At 40.7% G+C, this 26,945-nt stretch overlaps 1 protein-coding gene across 3 annotated transcripts in view; it reads right to left on the reverse strand.

The window, feature by feature from the left end:
- ZNF516 (zinc finger protein 516) overlaps nt 1-26,945 on the reverse strand; it is a 73,826-nt gene that overhangs the window by 16,540 nt on the left and 30,341 nt on the right. For all 3 annotated transcript variants that reach the window (XM_072152354.1, XM_072152355.1, XM_072152356.1), the window contains exons 3-4: nt 18,093-19,995; nt 594-2,045 (exon numbers count right to left, since the gene is read on the reverse strand). In XM_072152354.1, coding sequence (XP_072008455.1) covers nt 594-2,045; nt 18,093-19,857 — 3,217 coding nt within the window. In that variant the 5' untranslated portion in view covers nt 19,858-19,995. The remainder of the gene's footprint in view (nt 1-593; nt 2,046-18,092; nt 19,996-26,945) is intronic.

The following is a 26,945-nucleotide window of genomic DNA, read 5'->3' on the forward strand; positions in this document are numbered from 1 at the left end:
TGCCGGCCCCAAATCCTCATAGACAGCCGTCTGAATGAGCCCTTAGGCTGCATACACACAACCGTATGGGGGACGCATGTACAGCTGCAAGCTTGTGGCCATACATATATCCCACGTAGATGGCAATGGCCACACAAAGCAATACGGTGCCAATCCATATACAGGGAAAAGATTGGACAAGTCTCATCTTTTCCAGAGTTATGGCCTGTACGCAATGCATTTCTATGGAGAGGAGAGGGCATACGCTTGTGTAAATTCAGCCTAAAGGGGGAGAATTATCAAGTTTGAGGTACAACTGGTTTCCATGGGCAACTAGAACAATCAGAGATCAGCTTTAATTTTATAAACAGCTGTGGGAATATAAAGGCGAGCTCTGTACTTCAGTTGACAAAGGATTGAGGAAGGGCCAAAACGCGCTCCCTTACTGCATTTACGTTTTTCAATTTTCTTGTAAAAATCTGTTTTATTATCCTGAAACAATTTCTTGAATAAGAAAACTAGGATGAAATCTAAATATGAGAAAACCATGTGAGGCCTATATTACAGGTACTTTACAAGACATTACTGCACCATAAAAACCATCAGAAACTTACCTGTGTTATCCAAGCTACTATTGGCTCCCCAACTTTGGTACAGTGTTGCTAGATCCTTTGGAATGTAGGTCTTGAAGATATTTAGAATGTCTACTCGCTTTTCAAGGCCCTCAGCCACAGCCTCCTGCTTAATTGGTTGAAAAGGCAACGAAGTGCCTGTTGAACTCGGTTGAGTTTGTAGAACCGGACTTGTCTTGGGTCCAGCGCTGCTGATGGACACGTTTCCAAGTTCATTAATAATCTTGGCCTGAGATTCCCTTTGAGGCACTGCAGGGCTCTCCTGCTTAATATGTGGCTCTACTTTCTGGAATGGAAATGGTGTCTGTGACAGTGTAATTTTGGTTTTTATCGCATCAGACACAGAAAGTTTGTTAGGAGATGCAAAACTGGATACTCCCTGGGACATCATGTATTTTTCAGCTTGTTTACTGCTAGAAGGCTGTAAGATTTGTCTTGATACGGATGTCTGAACAGATGGAGGATTTCTGCTGTAGCTTCCACTTTGAGGGATTTTAGGACTTAAGTCATATTTGACTTTCGTTGCTGGTTGTTGGACCCCTGTGTTGTATTGCTCCTGAGCAGGTGCTACCTTAGGCAGTCGCTGTGTGTCAAAGTTTAAGGTTTTGGGCCCATTGATGCCACGGGAGTTTGCACGCACTTGTATAGCGCCGGTCTTAGAATTATTCCCTAAATTTGAAGCGTTGCCTTTGGATGCTGAAGGCGGATTTGGCATCTGTGTACGTGTGAACCTAGCTATGGGCAATGGTTGACATTCTTTGCCGCCAAGCGCTGGGGGAGGTCCTGTGCGTCCATTCCGGACAAGAAATAGAACATTACTTTTCAGATTTTTGAAGCCATTTTGTTGAATCCACTGAGGAGCCATAGAGTTACAGCTGACTTTATGCCAAATTCTTTTGTGCATCCACAAAACCTCAGGGTAAAAGGTCTTATGACTACAGTAGGGACACTGATGAACAACCAGTTCAGCTTGCAAAGCATCAGTAGCACTTTTACTACAAGCCTCACTTCGGCTTGATTTTTCACTTAAATCCAATGGAATGAACTCTTGATTCTCTGCACTAACGTTTTCTAATGCAGAGTTTTCTTTTAGCGAATCAAGTACAGATCCATTTGATACAGTCATATCTGATGACAAGCGGTTTCTTATATTAACCATTTCCAGATTACTTTGTGTTGAAGAATGGGGTGTGCTTGTACTCTGACTAGATCTGTGAGGGTCTGTGTTGTATTTGTATGCTGGTACTTTTAAATCGGAGGAATATTCATTTTTTACAAAAGACAGGTTCAGCTGCTTATCAGAGACAAAAGAATTTGGATGCTCCATGTCTTCATATTTGCTGGTGTCTTCGGACTTCAATGTTTGATGGTTTGCACTGGATACTTCCATGTCCATGTCCTCTGCAGAAAATGTACAGTGGTATGGCTTCATTCCTGCAAATAATTAAAAAAATTTTTTTTTAGAGATCCCAAGAGGAAAAACACACAAAAACTTACACTGTTCCATTAAATTGCAATAGTCAAATGCTGTACTCTGCTTCTATTCAGCAGTCCTGTACACATGAATGGAGGGGCTGTATGTTTGGTAGTAGACTTTTGTCCCCTGTACTTGCTTGTGGAAAACCCCCTTTAAAGGAAACCTACCACTTGTAGTGGCAGGTTTCTGATGGAAATACCGGGCACCAGCTCAGGGTGAGCTGGTGCCGGAGCTTATTTTCGTTAGTGTTTTAAACCGCGGTATCGCGGTTTAAAACACTTTTTAAACGTTATAGCCGGCGCAGGCAGGTACGCGCTTGGCGCTTACCGTGCGCGCGGCTACATAGGAAGTGAATGAGAGCCGCGCGCATGGTAAGCGCCGAGCGCGTACCTCCCTGTGCCGGCTATAAAGTTTAAAAAGTGTTTTAAACCGCGATACCGCGGTTTAAAACACTAACGAAAATAAGCTCCGGCACCAGCTCACCCTGAGCTGGTGCCCGGTATTTCCATCAGAAACCTGCCACTACAAGTGGTAGGTTTCCTTTAAAGAGGGGGTGGTAGCCTATCACAGGAGAACTAAAATTATAATACGTGAACATGGTTTTATTAAATAAAGACAAAAAACGATAAACACCAAGTCTTGAAGAATTATTGTAAAAAGACAATGCAACTCATCTATCACACATCACAGGAATATTCGACAACAAACTCAGTGGTGGAGTCACCTATGAAAACCTCAAGGCCTTTAGAAAATTGAGAAGGAATTATTTGTGGGACCTTTTTACAAGTTCAGTTTTATCTGCAAATGGCAGCTACATAGAATGACTCTGCACAAGACCTGCACCACACTGTCATGTCAAGCTTCTCCATATCAATTTTACAGAGAATTGCTTTTCCTTAGGCACTGTGCCTGATATGTGCGGCATCAATACCACAGCAATAGACATGATCCCACGTGCCATGTGAAGAGGGAATATGGATCGAGCCCGACTTATCTCAGTCATTTAAGTTATATTTCTAACTAATAATTAATAACTATTCAACCTGGCCCAAGGTGCAAAGCATTGTCTTCTAATAACTTCCTTCTTTTCTATAAAAGGCCATGAACAAATCTGGCTTTCATCCACAAATGTTTTACCCGACAGAAAATCAGAATATGGCTATAAAAGGGGTTTGCCACTTATAAGAAGCTTTAGCAGGCTTAAAGAGGTATTCTAATTATACATTAAACATTTTTTTCCATTATACTCTCTGTACCAATTCCTTATGGTTTTCTAGATCTCTGCTTGCTGTCCTTCTATAGAAAGCTTCTGTGTTCCTTCCAGTGGACAGAAGTCTGACCATGGTCACACAGGTGCAGTGCTCATTAGTCACACAGATTGTAATCAGCTGTGTGATATAACGAGCCGTGCACCTGTGTGACCATGGTCCGATTTCTGTACTGTGAAAAAAAAAACAAATGAAGCTTTCTATAGAATTACAGCAAGCAGAGATCTATAAAAGTGAGAGGAATTAATGCTGAAAGTATATTGGAAATTGATAAAACTTCCCATTATTCAAACAATAACCTGTATTTGGCACATGTGTTTATACATTGGAAACGGAGAGTACTCAGACTCCTTTACATTTTTCACTGTTTCATTGCAGTCAAATGGTAAGATAAAAAAAAACAGGCTATTTTATTGCTCATTAACGTACACTGACAGGAAAAAAAACAGAAATGTTTAATAAATTAGAAAAAATATCTACAAGAGAAACTGAAATATCACAAGGTCATAAGTATTCAGCCCCTTTGCTCAATATTGAATGGAAGCAGCTTCTGAGCTAGTACAGCCATAAGTCTTTTTGGGAATGGATGCAACAAGTTTTTCACACCCTTGATTTGTGAATCCTCTGCCTCTTCCTTGTAGACCCCCACCAGTTCCCTCAGGTTGGATGGTGAAAATTGGTGGCAGACATTTTCAAGTCTTTCTAGGGATGTTCAATTGGGTCTAGGTCAGGGTTCCAGCCGGGCCAGTCAGGAATGGTCAGAGAGATGTCACTGCGTTATTATTTTATGTGTGTGCTTAGGTCATTATCTTGTTGGAAGGTGAACCGTCGGCCCAGTCTGAGGTCCAGAGCACTCTCTGAGGAGCTAGTCGTACTGTCCCTGCAGTTGAAAAACACCCCCATATCTGCTACCACAATGTTTTAATGTTGGGGTTGTATTTGGCAGGTGATGAGTAGGGCCTCCACACATACCACATTGAACTTTTTGGTGTTAATTCAATCTTTGTCTCATCAGACAGGGAATCGTATTTCTCATAGTCTGGAAATCTTTTACATGTTTTTTGCAAAACAAACGCAGGCTTTCATATGTCTTGCACATAAATGATATGTCTCTGCCATAAAGCCCAACTGGACTTAAGGCCACTGTGCTCTTAAGAACATTTAGTGCAGTTCCCTATATTCTTAGTAAATGTGCCCCAAAGTGTTCTGCCTGTGTATAATGCTCAGTGTGCAAGAAATTATGAATCTGTCACTTCCCTGCGATGGCCCGACAGAGTTCACCAACTTTTTTGTGGTGCACCTTTAACATGGGGCGTGCAACAAACTTTGCATGTTAAATCTGGCGCACGGACTGAGCCCCCTAATTTGTGTTTCATGGTGTCTAGTGCAGCTTCATCACAAAACGGTCACGTGCAACACATTTGTGGTGCAGACACTTCTTAAATACCTGTGCAAGAAGTTTCCACTAGAAAGAACGTGCAAAGCCCTTAGTAAATGTGCCCTATTGAGTGCTGCAGAAGTTCTTTTGTAACATTGGCCAGATCTGTGCCTTTCCACAATTCTGTCTGAGTTTCTTAGACCTCGTATATGCTCCAACATGCACTGTGAGCTTTGTGATCTTAGACAGGTGTTTGCCTTTCCTAATCAAGTCCAATCAATTTAATGAAACACAGCTGAACTCCAATGAAGGAGTAGAACCATCGCAAGGAAGATCGGAAGGAAATGGACAGAATGTGAGTTAAATATAAGTGTCAGAGCAAAGGGTCTACATACTTTTGACCATGTGATATTGAAGTTTTTCTTGTAGAATAAACTAGCAAAAATATCTACATTTCTGTTTTTTTCTGTCAAGACAGGGTGCAGAGTGTACTGTAATGAGCAAAGAAAGAATTTGATCTTGCCAATTGGTAGCAAAGAAAAAGTGAATCTGAATATTTTACGTACCCACTGTACATGTATAAAATATAGACCTCTCTAGTAGTTACATAAAGGTACCCCATTGCCCACCAGAACCACAGTGTACTAGAGAACAATCTTTTCATTCAACCATAACAAAAGTTTACTGCAAATACTATGGAAATATTTAGCAAACAGAATTTTGTAAAATGGCAAAAATTACTATACCAGTGTTGTGGCAAAAAAAAAAAAAAAAAAAAAGGCTGAGGTTTATAATTGCCTTATTTCATTATTAGTTCAATTACTGAAAGAAAGATTTATGCCGTCATCTATACCACAGTGTAAGATGCGACATCTGTAGACACATGCTGCCACTAAGTGGCCAGCTTAAGAAATAACATCTGTTAAAACAATCATAGACAGTAAATTTGTGCCTTCATTAATACATTTATAAAACTATTGCCTATTTATGTAAAACCCATCATACTGTTTACATAGCATTAAAGTGGCTTGAAAAGTGGTAATGTTCGAAATGTAAGTCAATGCATACAGCAGACAAGCCCAAAGCCTAGAACATGAAGTGTCTATACGCGAAATGCATCCATGTAACTGTATTTAATAGAAATTTTGCCTACACCAAAGAAATCCCTTGGGAAAATAAAATGTTATCATGCTGCCAGCTATCAAAGGTTGTCCACACAAGAGTCTATGTCTGCAGTCTATTGATACCTTAAGAATGTAGGGGGATATTTAAACATCATTAAAAGGATTTTCAATTACTTTAATACCGTTAACCTAATCTTATCATCTACATCTAGCAAATCAAACTATTTAAGAAGCAAGAAATGAGGAAAATAAATTGTTTTAAGATGCTCCTCTTCGGCTGTGTATTTGTTTCAGATCATCTGCTTACCTAAACAAACGAAGAAATGCTGACATTCCTCATGTTACAACCATAACCTGCTGTTACTACAGAACATTATGACACTAACTCTCCTACACAAGGGTGAAACATGGATTAAAAAAAAAATAAAAAAAGTGGAAGAGCAAGAGTGGAGTCACATTTATATAAAACGTATATGAAATTAAATATAAATATATTTATAAAACTGGCAATCTTTCTCATTTCCTGTCAGAATCAGAGACTTGTGGTGACAAGAAAGAGAACCTGTTGTCCTTCTCATATTAGGCACATCTGGCATTGTGTGGCGGCCCCACCCTTTCCATTTGTGCGTCTGAGCTATACAATTAAAGAACATGTATTTCTTGTCTGAAAAAGACATGTATGTCTTGTCAGAAAAATAAAGAAATTACAAGCTACATAAACCAGTAAGGTATATATTTAAAAAATAAAAATGAGTGTTAAAACCAAATTGAATCAGAACATGAAAACGTTATCCTATAATGCACTGAAGCAGGACCTCAAGTAAACCACTAGATGGCGTCTGCTTACACTTCATGAAGAGGGTTTCAGCTTTGTGTGTGGTCCATCCTTCTATCACCACTAAATATTGAAAGTATTAAAAAGTAGATGTTCAGTTTAAGTTAAAACACAAGTATTTGAGGAAAATATGTGGCCTCATAATAGGATGGCAGCTTATACACATAATTTAGCCGATTGGCGTTTGAAATAAAATAATAGTTTGCATTTCCCAACATGTGATTTTTCCCTCCAGCCATAACCTATTTAAATGACAATGTGGAGATATACAAGACAGACAATGAAATGCTGCTGTCTGCAAAACCCCCTCCTACCCCATAGAAATTCAAGTATTCAAAACATACAGCAAAATGATAAACCAGCTAACTACTCCACTGCGAGTGCCTGTTCAGTTTTAATACTAATTGCCAGTCTTTTGCAGACTGGAAGGACAGCATTTTATTGAGGGAGTGACTGATATGCTGTTCTGGCAATCCTGCTGCCATCAGCAGAAAACATATTCCTGTCACAGAGTGTTCAGGATTAGTAGTAATATTGGGCCGCCCACAAATCTAGGCAAGTGTTTGTTCACTGCAAATAATTTTGCATCCTTTGCATCATAAAAATAGTGCTCACTTTTCAGATAAGGAAATTAAAAAAATTAATAATAAATCGACAGAGCACCACGTGTCTCACCAATCCATCTGATAATATGGAAGTGTTCAATATTGTAGAGCACAGCGCTCAGTGACCTCCAGCACTACCATTAACGGTGCTGGGCCTCTTGCCCACAAACATTTTTTCCCTCGGCTTACAAACTACGGGTCTCTTGCCCTTCAATTTAACGTTTTGTGCCATATTTCTGCAAAAGTCATTCAAATGTCATTCATTCAAAGGAAATTGGGTCCCCATTCTTATGATTGGTAGGGGTTCTCAGCAGTCAGCCAAATGAAAAATGCCAAAAACAAGGCACTCTCTAAGCTTTGTAATGGAAAACGGCTGTAAACAAAGCGTATTACATGGTGAATACCTGTGAGAAAAATCGGTAGCATTGTAGGGTTGGAATTTTTAATAACCATTTTTAAACTGTGCGTCTAAGGCCTTTTTCAGTGATGTATGAATCCATATATGCATGACTGTTTCATCCATATGTGTATGTATATCATTGTATCTGTACCGTATCCATATAAAATGCAATGGGCTGGAAAATGATGGACAGAATGCAGCTCCCACTGGTTCTGGTCTCCCTGGATATTGCACATATATGCAGTAGTATACGGTGCAGAACCAGATGCAGCACGTATGCAACATACATTATCATTCCCATAGACTTCTATGGGGAGTACGGAACAGAAATAAATACTTAAAAAAAAAAAAAAGTCCTATTTTCTCAAGTCTCTCTCGCACTTTGTGGACAATACGGCCATTTAAATGGATGGGTGTATTGCTTATTGAAATGAATGTGGCCATATCCAGCCGACACAGGTGGCATACAGAAGCTTTTATAAGTTTGTTTGAAAAAGGCATTAGAATTAGTATAAGGCTACATTTAGGAAATACAGAAGGTCTTATGGGTCATTAATCAAAGCTCAGATTTTTTACTAAATGGCTTGTATAGAAAACACCATAATAAAAGTTACGGATCAATTCTTCAAAAAGTTCTAATGAAGCTGGAAAAAAAAAAATATTGGATGGACAGTAAGAATGTTCAATAGTGTTAGGGTTACTGGCAGCGACTTTACGTGGAGGTCACAGCCAGTTCAAGGTAAGCGGCAGATGCCCTGGACACAGCTGTTTCTTCTTTCATAAAGTTCTTTAAAACTTAACCTCCCCCTCCTTCCCTCAATTCCCATTATGTGCTGCTCCAGGACGACAAGCTGCTGCTCAAAAGAAAAAAAAAAAAAAAAAAAAAGCTCCCTACCCCCAAGATTCAGACCCCTTTTACATACAGAATAAAACAATTGCCATATTAAAACCAAGTGCCGTCATGTACAGTCATGGCCAAAAGTTTTGAGAATGATACAAATGTTCATTTTTACAAAGTCTACTGCATCAGGTTTTATAATGGCATTTTGCATATAATCCAGAATGTTATAAAGAGTGATCAGCTTAACAGCAATTAATTGCAAAGTCAATATTTGCCTAGAAAATGAACTTTTCCCCCAAAACACATTTCAACTTCATTGCAGGCCTGTATTAAAAGGAGCAGCTAACATCGCTTCAGTGATTGCTCCATTAACACAGGTGTGGGTGTTGATGAGGACAGGGCTGGAGATCAATCTGTCAAGTAGTCTTAAGTAAGAATCACATCACTGGACACTTTAAATAGAGGCTGGAGCTTGGCATCATTGTTTCTCTTCTGTTAACCATGGTTATCTCTAAAGAAACACGTGCAGTCATCACTGGCCTAACATGGAAGAGTATCGCAGCTACAAAGATTGCACCTCATTCAACAATCTATTGCATCATCAAGGAATTCAAGGAGAGAGGTTCCATTGTTGCCAAAAAGGCTCCAGGGCACTCAAGAAGGATCAGCAAGCGCCAGGACCGTCTCTTAAAAGTGTTTCAGCTTCGGGCTACCAGCAGTGCAGAGCTTGCCCAGGAATGGCAGCAGGCAGGTGTGAGTGCATCCGCACACACTATGAGGCGGAGACTCTTGGAGTCAAGGGGGGCAGCAAAGAAGCCACTTCTCTCCAGAAAAAAAACATCAGGGACAGACTGATATTCTGCAAAAGGTACAGGGAGTGGACTGCTGAGGACTGGGGTAAAGTCATTTTCTCTGATGAATCTCCCTTCCTATTATTTGGAACATATGGAAAACAGCTTGTTTTAAAACAACAAGGAGAGTGATACCACCAGTCTTGTCTCATGCGAACTGTAAAGCATCCTGCAACCATTCATGTGTGGGGTTGCTTCTCAGCCAAGGGAATCGGCTCTCTCACAGTTTTGACTAAAAACACATCCATGAATAAAAATGGTACCAGAATGTCCTCCAAGAGCAACTTCTCCCAACCATCTGTGCAGTTTGGTGATCAACAATGCCTTTTCCAGCATGATCGAGCACCTTGCCATAAAGCAAAGGTGATAAATAAATGGCTCAGGGAACAAAGCATAGAGATTTTGGGTCCATAGCCTGGAGACTTCACAGATCTAAATCCCATTCAGAACTTGTGGTCAATCATCAAGAGACAAATTGTGATAAAATGTAAGCATTGATTGTGCAAGAATGAACGGCTATCAGTCAGGACTTGGTCCAGAAGTTGATTGAGAGCTGCCAGGGAGAACTGCAGAGGTCCTGAAGAAGGGTCAACACTGTGGATATTGACTTCCTGCTTTTGTTACTCATAATATGATTGCACTTGTATTTCTGTATGCGATAAAAACATCTGACAAACACACATAAAAACCAGAGGGCAACAGATCATGTCATATTTGTGTCATTCTCAAAACTTATGGCCATGACTGTAGAGCCATTTATTCACATGAAAAATTCAGCCTTTTTCTTACTGTCAATTATACTCCTATGCAGAGGTTGCACCAACATTTTTCCAGAAGGGTAAAATACTCCTCTCACCATTTTTGAGGAGTATGAAAATTTTGGTAATACTCACCACACAGAACACTGCACACTACACTCACAGAACACACTGCACACACTCACCACTCACAGAACACTGCACACTCACACAGCACACACACTACACTCCCTGTGGGCAGGGAGAGTTGGAGCAGGACAGGGAGCATCAGCTTCGCGGCCCATGTCCCCCCCCCGGGCCGGTGCTCTCACTCCGGGTCTCTACGGCGCGCCCCCGACAATGATCACTGTGCCGCGTGTCCCGCTGAGATAGCGCTACAGACATTTCCCTCATTTGCGGCACGTGCTGCACCACTCAGCCTGCGCGCTACAGGGAATAATTGCCAAGCTTATGAGGTCATAGACGCGTGATGAGGCGTTTATGCCCGTTAGGTTTTATTTTCTTCCCCTCCCCCCCCCCAAAAAAAAAAAAAAAAAAAAAAAAAAAGGAACCAGGCATTTATTTGCAGCTCAAATTCCAAACTATGTCTTAACTGTCTGTATCTCTAGTTCTGTAGATCACAGAACTACAAGCCTAATGTGATCTGAAAGATGGCATTTGTATCATTGATAGAACACCAATCCTTTTGGTATTAGAGAACTGATTTGACACTCCCTATGCAGCCTCTAAACTGAGCAGAGAGATTTTTTATTGGTAAACATGAGAGATTTCACCTAAAAAGGGAAACCTAGAAAGGACATTTCATAACAGACGTGAGAATGCTAGCAGTTAAACCAGGTTAAAATGTTATCACTTATGCTTAGTTGTTTAGTAGGGTAACAATGTAATTTATAGCTTTACATTGTAAAAGTAAGCATCCACTCAACAAGTAGGACCGTCCAAGAGACTCCCAAGAGTAGAAAGACGAATTTAAGTGTATTCTAGGAGCTCCTGCAAGACTTTATTCTAGTGGATTAAACCTTGATTTCAGAGTCCCACAATTGCACCTGATTTACTGTATAGGCCATGAATAAGTGATTAGTAGTGGATGGCACTGATCCTCTGCTTGGCTCTGTCAGGCCAGTCCCTTTGATAGAAACTCAACCAGCAGTACTGTGGCTGTGTAGATGTGGGAGATGGATGTTGGCTTCCCTCGCCCAGTTATTGATGGCTCAACCATGGAAAAATTTATTTGGCAACAAATCTGTTGCAATCGCCAAGCATCCACACTGACAAGCATCACATATTATGTATTATTTTCAGGTCTTGCATCTAAAGTAGCCTAAAAGCTCAGGCCCATAGACCCTGTTAGATTCAATGATTTTACGGGTGATTATCAGGAAGAGTGCTTGTTCCCAAATATCATTCTGATGCCCTCCAATGACCTAATGGAGACACCAAGCTATTGTTTTGTGGTAGTTACTCTTGCATGTGCTCTTCATCTGCTGTTATAGACTGAGCAGAAATCTGCACATTTTAAGACCCAAACTATAAAAAAAATTAGAAATAAAAAAAAAATCTAAAATCAAAATAAGCATTTTACTACCGATACTGCACTCTCTGAATAGAGGCAAACAGCTGTGTCTGCTTTTAGGCTCAAAAGATCTTGTATTTGCAGGAATAACATTTACGTTCATATAGAAAACATCTGGCACAGTTCAACATTTGTAAGATGAGCTAGATTACTCTTACTCCGAAATCTTGACCCTTTTTGTTTAAAACCTTCACCAGTAAAATAAAAAGAAAATTTCTATAGCATTACTGAAAATAATACAACCCCATTCCAATCAGTCTAATTCACTGATTATTATCACAATTATTTTCTCACACATATATACATACATACATACATACATACATACATACACACACACTCACCGGCCACTTTATTTGGTACACCATGCTAGTAACGGGTTGGACCCCCTTTTGCATAGATTCAACAAGGTGCTGGAAGCATTCCTCAGAGATTTTGGTCCATATTGACATGATGGCATCACACAGTTGCCGCAGATTTGTCGGCTGCACATCCATGATGCGAATCTCCCGTTCCACCACATCCCAAAGATACTCTATTGGATTGAGATCTGGTGACTGTGGAGGCCATTTGAGTATAGTGACCTCATTGTCATGTCCAAGAAACCAGTCTGAAATGATTCCAGCTTTATGACATGGCGCACTATCCTGCTGAAAGTAGCCATCAGATGTTGGGTACATTGTGGCCATAAAGGGATGGACATGGTCAGTAACAATACTCAGGTAGGCTGTGGCGTTGCAACGATGCTCAATTGGTACCAAGGGGCCCAAAGAGTGGCAAGGAAATATTCCCCACACCATGACACCACCACCACCAGCCTGAACCGTTGATACAAGGCAGGATGGATCCATGCTTTCATGTTGTTGACGCCAAATTCTGACCCTACCATCCGAATGTCGCAGCAGAAATCGAGACTCAGACCAGGCAACGTTTTTCTTCTACTGTCCAATTTCGATGAGCTTGTGCAAATTGTAGCCTCAGTTTCCTGTTCTTAGCTGAAAGGAGTGGCACCCGGTGTGTTCTTCTGCTGCTGTAGCCCATCTGCCTCAAAGTTCGATGTACTGTGCGTTCAGAGATGCTCTTCTGCCTACCTTGGTTGTAACGGGTGGCGATTTGAGTCATAAGAATGTGATTTGCATCATAAATATAAGCATCTTCCTTATATGCACAAATCCTAACATTAAAAGAAATTTACAACCAAAATCAAGCATGATAAACCAGGAGAACACGCACAAGTGCTATGGTAATCTTTTTATCCATAGCCTCCTTCCTTCTAAAGCCTGAAGAGCTCTGGGTGTGTTACCAGAACCCCTCCTTGATGCAGCTTCAGAAGCTGTTACACTGTCTCTTCACCCCTGCTTCTTCAGCCCAATTTAATCTCACTGCAGCATAGGAAGTTTCAGAACACAGTGGGAGGGGGGAGTGCTCCTCCTTTGCAAACCTTAAAGGGAACCTACCACCACAAATCTACCTATAAAGGTAGATTGGGTGGTAGGTGGATCAATGGGACGCGAGGATAGCCCTTTTAAGGGCTAATCCTCACGTCCCTGCACTTTTTTGATAACTTTTATTAGATATTTATTCAAATTTACTTATGCGGCTACTGGGGCGTGGAGTAGCCACATATGAGATTACACGAGGCGGCTACTCCACGCCCCGGTAGCCACTTTACCCCTCCTACTCACCCATCTTCGGCGCGCAGCTCCGCGTAGCTGCGCGCCCTCGTCCAGCGATCCTGCCGTCTGCGCATGCGCATGCGGCAGGATCGCCGGACAAGGGCGCGCAGCTACGCGGAGCTGCGCGCCGAAGAAGGAGGGGTAAAGTGGCTACCGGGGCGTGGAGTAGCTGCCTCGTGTAATCTCATATGCAGCTACTCCACACCCCAATATCCGCATAAGTAAATTTGACTAAATATCTAATAAAAGTTATCAAAAAAGTGCAGGGACGTGAGGATTAGCCTTTAAAAGGGCTATCCTCACGTCCCATTGATCCACCTACCACCCAATCTACCTTTATAGGTAGATTTGTGGTGGTAGGTGCCCTTTAAAGGGGTTACATTAGTTTATACAGTTGAAAAAAAAGACACATGCAAATCAAGTTCAGCGTAGGAATGGAATTGATTAGATGAAGGTATTTAAGGGAAACTATTCTATGCAACATAACGGTCAATGTTAGTGGGCTGCACGGTGTCTCAGTGGTTAGCACTACAGCCTCGCAGCGCTAGGGTCCTAGGTTCAAGTCCCATTTAGGTCAACATCTCCAAAGAGTTTGCATATTCTCTACGTGTTTGTGTGGCTTTCCTCCGGTTTCCTCCCACACTCTAAAACATACTGGTAGGTTGATGAGATATTGAGCCCCATTGGGGAAAGGGACCGATTTGGCAAGCTCTGTGCAGCGATGCGTAATCTGTGTGCGCTAGGAATTAGTTCATTTAGGTTTAAAGGGGTTATCCGGGTTTAAAAATCTTTTTATGGCCGGGCTAGGGAGGCATAGTTAAACAAAATTAACATGGACTTACCTCCTCCAGCGCCGCCGATGTCCCGCGCCGCAGTCCCTTCGATCCGTGCCCCTGTAAACAAACAGGGGCACGGAAGCCGCGCACAGGGAGCTTCCGGTCCGCGTTGTGGACGGCTCCTCCCATCCGTCCCTATCTCTCAGCGTTGTAAGCACTGGGAGATGGTGCGCATGGGAGCATCCGGCCGGCCAGAAGCTCCCTGTGCGCCGGTGTAATGAAACCGGCGCACGGAGAAGACGGGCCGCGGCGCGGGACATCGGCAACACCGGAGGAGGTAACTACATGTTTATTATGTTTAAATAGCCCTCCCCAGCCCGGCCATAAAAAAATTTTTAAACCCGGATAACCCCTTTAAGAAGGCATCTAGACCCTTCTTGAAGCTTTGCTGTCCCTACTGTGACCAGCGCCTCAGGCAGGCTAGTCCACAGATTGACAGTTCTCATAGTAAAAAAGCCCTGACAACCTAGTTTTAACCAGATGAGGCCGAACCAATGCCATGTACAGTGGTAATATTAACCCCTTACCGACATATGACGTAATAGTACGTCACATGGCGGGTACGGGTGCATGGAGAGGGCTTACGGGCTGAGCCCTCTCTATAGCCAATAAGTCTTTGCTGCATATTGCAGCAAAGGCTTACCGGTACCACCCACGATCGGTGCCAGTACCGATCGTGGGTGTTTACCCGCTGATTGACGCCGGCAGCCTCATAAAGATGGCGGTGCCCAGGCGCCGCCATCTTTCCAAAGGATCGCCGCTCCCTGTGACGTCAGCTGTTGCCATGACAGCTTCAGCCGAGGCTGCTTCGAGTTAACCTATTCATTACAATGTGCCATCAGCACATTGTAATGAATGAGGAATAAAATCCCCATATACTGCCATACTGTAACCCTAGGTTGTCTGTACAATCCCATCATATACTGCCATACTAAAGTACCCTAGGGAGTCAGAAAAATAGTAAAAATTAAAAAATTAAAATAAAAAACCTTAAAAACTCAAATCACCCCTTTCCCTAGAACTGATACAAATAAACAGTAAAAATCATAAACACATTAGGTATCGACACATCCGAAAATGCCCGATCAAAATATAATAACGTTTTTTCACTGCATTAACTCCTTTACAGAAAATCTCGCCCAAAGTCGACAATGACACTTTTTTCCATTTTTAAAAATTATAAAAAGTGATCAAAATGTTGTGCAGTCCTAAAAATGATAACATTGTAAATGTCATAAAAAACTGAAAAAAAACAAAACAAAAAAAACACAGAGCTCCAGTAGACAGCAAAATCCCCCCCCAAAAAATTTTGTACAGGTGGTTTTAATTTTTGTAAATGTATGAAACCTATACAAATTTGGTATCAATTTAGGGCCGCACAGTGAAATCCGTAAAATCCAAGCACACAAGTATACGGCACAAATGCGTTTTGAATGTTTTTCCCGCTTCCCAGTACACGGCATGGAATATTAAATATCACCATTTTGAAGTGTAATTTGTTACCGCAGAAAATAAGCCATAACACAGCTCTGTACATGGAAAAAGTTTTTTAAAAAGTTAGATTTTTGAAGGGGGGGGGTGTGAAAAATAAAAAACGCAAACAAAAAAGGGCTGTGGCGGGAATGGGTTAAATCCATACCACTTGCTGTACCATAAAATTATCCTGCAGAAAGTTGATAAAATGTCTCCCCATCACAGAAGAAGAAGAGCCCTGACCCCAATTTATATTTGGAAAGTTGAAGTCTCCCATGATCACTACAGTCCTCTCCTGTGCAGCCAGTTTCATCTGTTTATATAGGCGACCCCCTATTTTCTCAGTGATATTTGGGGGGGGGGGGGTTTGAATCTATAAATGACACCAAATTATTTTTCTCAAAGCTCTTCTGGCTTAGAATCTCAACCCACAAAGTTTTAGCCTCCTCACACTCTTCATTGACCACTGTCTCATTCACAATCGCTTTTAAGTCTCTGACATACAGACATACACCACCTCCCCTCCTATTTGCCCTGTCTTTCCAAAAGAGCAAAACCTTGAATATTAACACCCCAATCATGTGCTGCATCAAGCCATGTCTCCGCTACACCAACTACATCTAACGGTTCCTCTAATACCAAAGCCTCGGGGCTCTCCCATTTTGCTTTCCATACTTCTGGCATTTCTGAACACTTTAATTTTTTGCTATTATTTATTTGATTTAAAGTAAATTTTACTGGCACATATATCCTCACTATTGTTTATTTTAACTTGTGGACCTCCCTATTCACTGCATTAATTCCCTATTCACCGTCCACTACCCACCACCATAATCTGACCTGTCTATCGCTCTAGATTCTTCCTTTTCCTTCTCCCAGAATCCTAGTTGTCTAAGAGAGGGTGGGGGCTGGGCACCTGATACTGATTAAAACCAATGCTGAATCAGGAGTGGAGAAAAGGGTTTTATTTTTTTTTATTTATTTTTTTTTTTACAGCCCCCCTCTCCCACTCCAAGGGCACCTATAAATTTGTATTAACACATGTTTAAAGGGAACCTGTTACCAGAGACCTCATTTTCATTTCGGACAGGTTACAGAAGCCCATTATGGCTGCATTTCAAATAGGTCTTTCTGCTTTCTCTAAGCATTTGCATTACAATATAATACAATTGTGAGTTATAACTTACCTTGCACCCTGACTAAAGCCTCTATGTAGTCCTAGGGGTTGGGCTTTGGTTTGGATGCATTTAAAAAAACAACACACACAACGCTCTCAGCCCACACTGTACAGCACCTTCCTCTTCCACTGATGTCAGCTCACCAGGCTGTGAGCTCTGTGAAGGAGCACAGAGGTGGGAACTACACAGAGGATTTTTTCAGGGTGCAAGGTAAGTTATAACACAATTAAAGGCATATTTGTAATGTAGCTGTTCTGAGCTTCTATAACCTGTCTTTAGTGAAAATTAGGTCCCTGTAACAGGTTCCCTTTAACAGCCTGTAAAACTGCAGCACATAGCTCATTAGCATAATTTTAAAAGCTTGCGAATAGACTTCCTTTAAAGCAATTCTTATTCTCGCCTTTCCCAATGTACATAATAAAAATGCAGTGTGAAAAGTATCTGCTCTAAACAGACAGTTTAAAGATTAGATCTCTCAATCTTTATGCCATCTACTATCAATCCCATGACTTCTCAGCAGTCACATTGCATCTAATCCAGAACCATTTTTGCTGGGTGAGGAGTCGTATAACTAACCTTTTCTATTCTCAGAGGCTGAGCTATATATTTCTGGATAATGACAGTAACATGATCTGTTCATTCATCAACAGTGGTTATGATAGATGGTTGTACCCAAATCACTTCCCCCATGGAGACTACTTTGCCCAAATGAAAAGGATTACAGGAAATTTCTAATAGACATAAACAATTACATAACGACATTGTATTGAGAATAGAGGTAGGGGACATCATAAAGAAAAGAAAATAGGAACTGGAGCTTTATTGGTGTTTGGATTTACACCATTGTTTTAGTTTCTGGAAATAAACCAAAAAGGTTAAGAATCTGTAAAAATAGGTTAAAAACCAAAAAGCTAATTCTCTGTTATTTTTTGGTGTTTTTTTTCACATGTATAATAATTAGTGTAAATATTTTTCATTTAAAAAAAATGGATGAAAATTATGTAGACCGTTAAATACACAACTGCATCCTTCCATTATACATAGACTAAAATTCAATTAACTCTACTAAACTGATATATTTTAAAAGGCTCTTTAGTTTTTTTCCTAACAGGAAACAGAAGTGATTGGTCTCTTAATTCTAAGATGTTGCCTGTAGTTAACAAATGATCAAGATTTAATAATGTTATGGCTATAAACAAGTGCAGTACCTGGTGATGATGTAGTTGCTTCCTCAAAGCTATCATCATCATCAGCTCCATCATCTCCAATTCCATATGCCAAAGAGTCATCTGGGGCAGAGGAGTCGGGGCTGCTGGGTCTACTAGCAGAGTCACCTTCGCTATTTGATCCATATCGGTCATGCTGGGACACAGAACCACTCTCACTTAGACTTGTACGCTCCTTTCGATGAACCCTAGAATGAAGCACCATTTGATGGTATGTCCTGAAAATCTTTCCACACTCAAAGCATTCAGTAGATTTGTTTTGAGAAGACCTGCGGCTCTGACGTGAAGGCGGTCTAAATTCTAAATCATTAGGGTTCTCCGTGACATTCTCTCCAGGCTGCACAATGCTTTTCTCTGTGCGGCTTCCACTTGAGCAGTTCCGCCTCTTTGGATTGCTAGTAGTGTTACTTTCAGGCTCCCGTTTACGCTTCTCCTGATTGACAAGGACATATTCACCTTTATCTCTATCATAAGAAACATCTGCATCAGCCAAAGTTTCATCCCATCCCAAGTACTTGACGTACTCTGATGGCTCGGCAACTCTGCCCTTGGTGGCCAGCTGCCAAGCTTGATAGCTATTTACTGGGTCAAGTTCAGGTACTCTCCTTCCTTGCTCTGCATCTGTAATTTTCTTTGCATCCCCTAAAGGTTTCAGCTTCAGATAGTCTAAGAAAGTCTGTTGTGAAGCAGGTGCCTCTGTACTCACAGCATGCAGTTTTTCGGCTTTTTGTGCCGTTTTATTTTCAAAGCGTTCTTCCATTTTGCAGTGGACCAAATTGTGTGCGCTAAGGCTTTCCAAATTTGTAAATAAATTTCCACATTTTATACAAACTTCATACAGACACAAGCCTGACACTATCGTTTCTTCTTGAACAACATCATTGATAGTAGCTACTGGTTCACTATCAGATTTGGGTTTGTTTTTGTTCCCAGTCTTGGGCCCATGCGATTTCATATGATTTTTTAGAAACCAAGGCTCCTTAAATCTCCTGCCGCATATATGGCAACCATGGTCAAAAGATCCCCGATGCTTTTTCATATGAGCTTTAAGAAACCATGCTTGACCAAATGCCTGTCCACATATTTCACAAGGAAACTCGCCAGAATTAAGTTCACCTTTACCATTTTCGGAGTATGCATCTCTATTCAATGGAATTGCTGTTGTGATATGGTCTTTTTCAATGTGGTTTAGCAATGTTTCCTCCCGTAAAGTCATGTAATTGCAAAACCTGCATTTATATGGCTTGTGCACTTGTACAAGATGTTGATCGAACTCCTTCCTTCTGTCATACTTATTTTTGCAAAACATACAGTTGTATTCACCTGGCGTATCGTCGTCTACAATATCCGAATCTTCCATTTGGAGAGAGCCATTAAGAATTTTGTTACAAGCAGATGTGCTTTTTGTTGGGCTTGCACATACTCCCATACCCTCGGACGCACCTAGCTCTCCAGCATGTACATCGCTTATTTCAGCATCAGGAACTTGGCCAAGTGTACCAGTCCTGTGGGTACGGAGGTGTATCTTCAAGTTTCCTTTCTGTGCAGCCCTATGATCACAGTAAGGACATTTATATGGCTTTTCCCCCGTGTGCTTTCGCATGTGCTGAGAGAGAGAGCTCTGAAAAGGGAAACTCTTCCCACATATAACACAACTGAAATTAGTTGGTTTGTCCTCGTCCGTATCATTTTTAGACTTAGCAGCCGATTCTCGTAGTTCCATATCAAATTGTTTCCTTCGTTCCATTACCAGCAAAACATTAGGTTGGAAATTCAATGTCTATCCAGGAGTGACTGGAAAGAGACTTCTGCATACAGTTCTATGCTATTTAATGAGCATAACTTCCACGATCAGCCTCACAAATCTGAACCACCAGAGGGATCCCTGAAAGATAAAGAATACACATGTTAATATTCTTAATTTAATAAAAATACAGAAGGAGTAGTTTGTGTCTTGCAACAAAAACAAAATATAATTTTGTTTTCAAACATACTTTTTAAAATTTCTTTGCAGTTTTCAAGATTTTTGATAACTTTTCATTGTACAAACAATACCAGTTACTTTCTGAGAGCATTTCTATTTAAAGATGCAATTCACCCTGAGCCTTTCTGGTATTGGAATTCTTAGCTTTTTCTCAGTGACTTTGCAAACTTTTACCAGTTTATATTGCATTGCAGACAGCATGTTATATGTTATATGTTGGGAGCATTTTGTGATGGTTGCCTCCAAATCAGAGCACTATATAGATGTACCAGGATATTTTCAATATCCCGTGGTAAACATGTATATGGAATAGCTTACATTAAAGCTCTATAAACAAAACAGACTGGTATCCATTCATACAGAAATCTGTGGTATAAGTATTTACTACACTTTTTAAATGATCTTCTGAACTCTCAGCAGCCAGGAAAATGATCTAATGTACATTAGGGCCCACAAGTCAAAGAGAAGGGCAAGGGGCCTGGGTTCCTGTACACTTATTTATTTAGCTAAAATTTAAAGGGAACCGTCAGATTGCAATTTTTAGATGGTGACAAGTTCCCACAGTTACAGTGGCGTATTTCTCTCTTACGTTTTCAAAATTGCTGTGCGTTATCAAAATAAATAATCTCGGCTCTCTGCCAGATTGAGCAGCAGAGTCCCAGGGCGGGGGCAGGTTTGGGTACATTTGAAAATAAAACATCTGCTCCTGGATGACTTAGCCACATAGTTTCCCTCCTTCAACCCCTCCCACATCCTCCCATTTTTCTTTGCCTCTAAGAAAATACATTTTTTTTTTTATAGAAGTAGTCTGGATTTGTACATATTTTAACGGAAATTTATAATTTATAATTTTTGCACTTTATGAGTTGCAAAGTTGCATGAAGATGGTTGTGTGTATTAATAAAAAAAAAAAAAAAAAAAATTGTATACAAAATAGGCAACGATTTCCGAAAAAATTTTTTGGGACAAATAGGACTTTCGTATGGCACTTGGTATTAGTGCTTTTTGAGCGGTCTTGTATGGCGCTGGAAGATGCAATTCTTTCTATGGTTTCAAATCCAGTTTAATTTATTTATAAAAATTCCATATAAAATGGTGGATAAAAGATATAAATAAAAGTAAAGTAACTAATAGAACGACAAGTTTCACGCTCGGACCGAGAGCTTCATCTGGTTCATGAATATGAGCTTTCAACTTTGTGCATTATATAATTTGCTAACACATCTGCATTCTTAACCCTTCAAGGACCTCACCCTTTTTTGTTTTTTCATTTTTATTTTTCACTCCCCACTTTACACGTAAAGAGCTGTGTGACGGCTTATTTTATGTGTAACAAATTGCACTTCATAGTGATGGTATTTTTTCTTCCACTGGGAAGCCGGAAAAAAAATCAAAATGCAGTAAAATTGGTGAAAAAAAAAAAAAAACGCATTTGCGACGTATTCTTGTGGGCTTGGAATTTACGTCTTTCACTGTGCGCCACAAATGAAATGTCTACCAAATTTGTATAGGTTTTATAATGTTTTCATACATTTACAAAAATTTAAATCTTGTGTAGATTTTTTTTTTTTATTTTGCCAGCTTCTGGTGCTAATAACTTTTTCATACTTCGGTGTACAGAGTTGTGGGTGGTATTTTTTAGGCAATTTCTGATGAAGTTTTCAATACCATTTTTTGGACTGTATGACCTTTTGATCACTTTTTGTTGATTTTTTTTTTATTTTTCAAAATGGCAAAAAAAAAAAAAGTGCCATTTTTGACTCTTTTCGACATTTTCCACTATTTACCGTTACAAGGTTAAATGCAGTGAAAAACCCTTATATTTTGATGGATACCTAATGTGTCTTCTGTCTTCCACAGGGCGCCGCCATGTTCTTCCCGGCCTGTAGGCGCATAGTATGTCGCGGCCGCTGCTGACGTCATAATTTACGGCGGCCGGGAGAAGAACATGGCGGCGCCCTGCGTAAGAAAGAAGAAGATAGAAGACAGAAGGGGAGCAGCGCTGCGCATCGGGGCCACCAGAGGGAGAGTATATACTTTTTTTTTTAGTGCTGGGGTGGCTATTGACTCGTGTATAAGCCGAGTTGAGGATTTTCAGCACAATTTTTTGTGCTGAAAAACTCGGCTTATACACGAGTATATACGATATATTTAAATCTGCTCACTTTGAATTATTTTTAACTCCATATTTGTGTGTTAAAACTTGCATCAAAGCAAAGGTTATGTAAAAATGTACATTTTGTTTTTACAAATTTGTATTTGTCACAAAGTTACACGATAATGGTACTGGCTTTCAACTGTTAATCAAGACAAATGCAATCTCCAGGTTGTCAGTTTTAAAAATATATAGGTTTTAGGGGTGCTTTACTTATTAATCCGTTTTATTGCTATATTTTACAGGTTGTGAAACTAAATTTTTTGTTAAAAAGCAGAGATTTGGTTATTTCAGTTTTCGTGATATTATGATTGATTCATGTAAACATGTGACTATGAGTAACTCGCCACATGTTCGTCTATTACATTTAGGAAACGTGAAGCTAAATATTTTCTATTTGGAGCACATTTTTTTGCCCAAGTCAAAAATTTTATGCATTTTCTTTTTAAATAGAATTTTACACTGAAATCAAAAATTGCATTAATATGCTTATGTCTAAGCTCTTTGATGGAATTTTGAAAATAAAGCAATTGTAAAATTTGCTCTTGCCAATAACGTGCCAAAATTTCCAGAAATACATAGCAGGGAAAGGGTTAACCAATATTGTACTTTGTCAACCTTTGTAAAATGGCCCATACAAACAGATAAAGCAAGCATAGAAGATATAGTGACTACAGTAGTAATATTGTGCCTTGCTAATCTTAAATAAATTTTCTCTTAATATCGATTAAATATTAAAAACAGATGAAACACTTATATTTTTTGGCACAAAGTAATAATATTAATTTAACTTTTTGGTTGAAACTTGGCGAAGACCAAAATGTACTTGTTTTCATATTCTTAGTACATATACACAGCCTAAAAAATTTTTTCCTAAGAAAACTATTCAAGATGGCTACATAAAATGTAGATTTCTTTAATCAAAACAACAGATACACAATTGATAGTCTATTATTCAGGGGTCTAAATTGCTGTATGAAATGAAGCATTCACTATTGGAAGAGTAAGTACCATTGATGACACAACCTCGGGGCCTCTGCTGCTCTCAGGCCAATCAATAATCCATTATGAGCCAAATACATCTCTACTTTATACCAAGAAACATGTAAAAGGCATCTATGTACACCACTGCAGAACAAACAAGCAAAACCATGGACATCATTGTAACTGGCACGGATAGTAAAGCATGGCTTTTCATTATATTTCTATTGGCCTCTGCACAGTTGTCCAGTTTAGGATTCTGTATTGTTCGAAAGAGCCGAACATAACTACAAACAAAAACATCTGCATTAACAACTATTCATTTCACTACAACTTAAAGAGCTCTGTACACATTGAATCCACCACTTCTCAAAGATTCAGATTAAGCATTTTATTTATTCACTAAAGAGGCAAAATAGTTAAAGAAAAAAAAAACAACCCATTACAAATGTTGTAACAAGAGCAAAACATAACTTGTTGGTTTGAAGAACATGCATTTTATTTCCCATATTCGGTAAAATTGGTTTGCAACTCTTTATTTCAGGGGTAGTCTCTATAAAAATATTATATAATAGGTTTGCATTGCAATATATTGTACATTTTAGCAAATGTGCATTAGGACCACTCACTGGCCATGTGGCAAAAAGTAATTGTATGTATGGTGACAGCAATGCTGGGTACATACTATAATGCCAAGAAGTCAAACATAATACATGTGCAAATTTTTCTGTCACCATCATAGGGTGTCCTTGATTGGTCAATGGCAAAATGAGGCTCAGCTCCACTGCGGCTCCATTCATAAAGAAACATACCCCTCATTTTTGTAATCCATGGAAGTCCCATCCTTATGTTGTTTTACTTTGTCATTTATATAACTGTTGCTTTCTGCGTCTAAAATCGATTGATCAGTCTGACCACAGTCTCACTGTTAAATCACATGAACCAAGCACCGTATATACTCGAGTATAAGCCGAGACCCCTAATTTTAACACCAAAAACTGGGTAAACCTATTGACTCGAGGGTGGGAAAAGCATTGGTCGCAGCCAACCAGCCCCCAGCAGCATGCAGCCAGCCAGCCAGCCGGCCCCCAGCAGCATGCAGCCAGCCAACCAGCCGGCCGCCAGCAGCATGCAGCCAGCCAGCCGGCCGCCAGCAGCATGCAGCCAACCAGCCGGCCGCCAGCAGCATGCAGCCAACCAGCCGGCCGCCAGCAGCATGCAGCCAACCAGCCGGCCGCCAGCAGCATGCAGCCAACCAGCCGGCCGCCAGCAGCATGCAGCCAACCAGCCGGCCGCCAGCAGCATGCAGCCAACCAGCCGGCCGCCAGCAGCATGCAGCCAACCAGCCGGCCGCCAGCAGCATGCAGCCAACCAGCCGGCCGCCAGCAGCATGCAGCCAGCCAGCCGGCCGCCAGCAGCATGCAGCCAACCAGCCGGCCGCCAGCAGCATGCAGCCGGCCGCCAGCAGCATGCAGCCAACCAGCCGGCCGCCAGCAGCATGCAGCCAACCAGCCGGCCGCCAGCAGCATGCAGCCAACCAGCCGGCCGCCAGCAGCATGCAGCCAACCAGCCGGCCGCCAGCAGCATGCAGCCAACCAGCCGGCCGCCAGCAGCATGCAGCCAACCAGCCGGCCGCCAGCAGCATGCAGCCGGCCGCCAGCAGCATGCAGCCAACCAGCCGGCCGCCAGCAGCATGCAGCCAACCGGCCGGCCGCCAGCAGCATGCAGCCAGCCCCGGAAAGAGGAGCCGCGGACGTGCCGACATCGGGGAGCTGCGCCAACATTTATTTTTTTTTAGTGGGTTATTTTTTTTTTTAAATTGGGTTTTGTTATAGACTCGTGTATATTTTTTGTGCAGAAAAACTCAGCTTATACACGAGTATATACGGTATATTATAGAAAGTGTTCACCAATCACTGCCAGCGTGCTACCCAATAGACTTGGCAAGGCTAGAGAATGCAGAAGAGCAAGTGCTCCTTTTGGAGAAGATCTGAGAATTTCCACAGAAGGAAAAAAAAAAAAAAAGGGGGGGGGGGATAGCAAAATAAATGCAGCGACGCAGCTATGGCATAACCAACACATAAATAATGCTTAATGGCAGGAAACAATTGAAGTGAAAGCCCAGTCAAGAGCAGCAGAGGTGCACATGGAGCACCTTAGCAACGGCTTAACACCATCCTGTTTTCAAGAGCTGCCCACTTTCCAGGTTTCCCCATGACCTAGATATTACCAGTGTCTACCTGCAAAGATTGCATAAAAAAAAAAAAAAATCACCCACTCGGAGAAGATGAGGAATCAGTGCAGTAACAGAGAACAATCTATAAGAAGCACCTTATGCAACTTCAGTTTAATCCTACCCAACCCTTTTGATGCAGGTTAGACAACCAATACCAGGTCTTTCTTTAGAAGTGAAATAAAAATAACATAAACTGTTTCTATATCTGTGAAACCATCTACCTATACACCTATCCACTCTCTATGGATTCCTTTCTTACAGTTTTTCTTTTGCTTATAGGATGGAAAGTATAGGGGCTTTCATACTGTATGTATATTTTGACAAAGCCAAATAAAATCATTTGCATCTATCATTCCAGGAATTAGGAGAAGAAGAACATTTTACCCTGCAGATGCGCCTTTTACATTGCAGAGCTGCATATAAATAGTGTTAATCATGGTTGGTTACTAATGCACTCTACATCACAGTATGAATCCCTTGTCTATCGGTAAATTTGCTAAGTAGTAGTGTAGTGAGCAGATCTGCAGTACATTGCTAGGAGACAGATAAGGCTTGTACAAGACCTGAGCAGAGGCACTGCCATCAACACATCTGTGAACAATGCAAAAGACAATGCAAGAGCTGGAAAACCATTGCCTTTAAAGCCCTTATTGTTTTTCAGCTTTTTCACTCTCCTTTAACCCCTTTTTCATTTTTGCGTTTCCATTTTTTAAACCCCACCTTCAAAGATCTATATTTTTTTTTTCCATGTAAATAGCTGTATGAGGGTTTGTTTTCACTGTGCACCCCAAATGACAAGTCTACTTCATTATTTGGATCAGTGCAATCATGGGGACACCAAATCTGTATAGGTTTTATAATGTTTTCATACATTTACAAAAATTAAAACCTCCTGTACAAAAACATTTTTTGGGATTTTTCCATCTTCTGGCGCTAATAACTTTTTCATACTTCAGTGTACGGAGCTGTGGGTGGTGTCATTTTTTGTGACTTTTGATGAGGTTTCCAATGCTACCATTTTGAGGACTTTAGGCCTATTGATCACTTCTTATTGAATTTTTATATTTTTTCTAAAGGGAAAAAAAGTGGTATTTTTGATTTTAGGCACCATTTTCAGTTACAGGGTTAAATGCCGGGTCTATATTTTGAGGAATCGGACATTTTCAGTCGTGGCACTACCCAACACGTTTATGATTTTTACAGTTTATTTATGTTTATATGAGCTCCAGGGAAAGTGGGCGATTAGAATTTTTATGTTTTTAGAATTATATTAGATATTTTTACTATATTTTAGACCTCCATAGGGTACTTTAACCCCAGGTTGTCTGATTGATCCTACCATATACTGCCACACTACTCTACGGCAGTATATGGGGATTTACCAAAAATCAACCATTACAATGTCAAAATAACAAATCGGTTAAAACCAGACAGCCTCAGATATTCGTTTTCATAGCAACCAATCGCCAGATCGCATTT

Source organism: Engystomops pustulosus, chromosome 5, assembly GCF_040894005.1.
Source record: "Engystomops pustulosus chromosome 5, aEngPut4.maternal, whole genome shotgun sequence".
In the NCBI taxonomy this organism is placed as follows: Eukaryota; Metazoa; Chordata; class Amphibia; order Anura; family Leptodactylidae; genus Engystomops; species Engystomops pustulosus.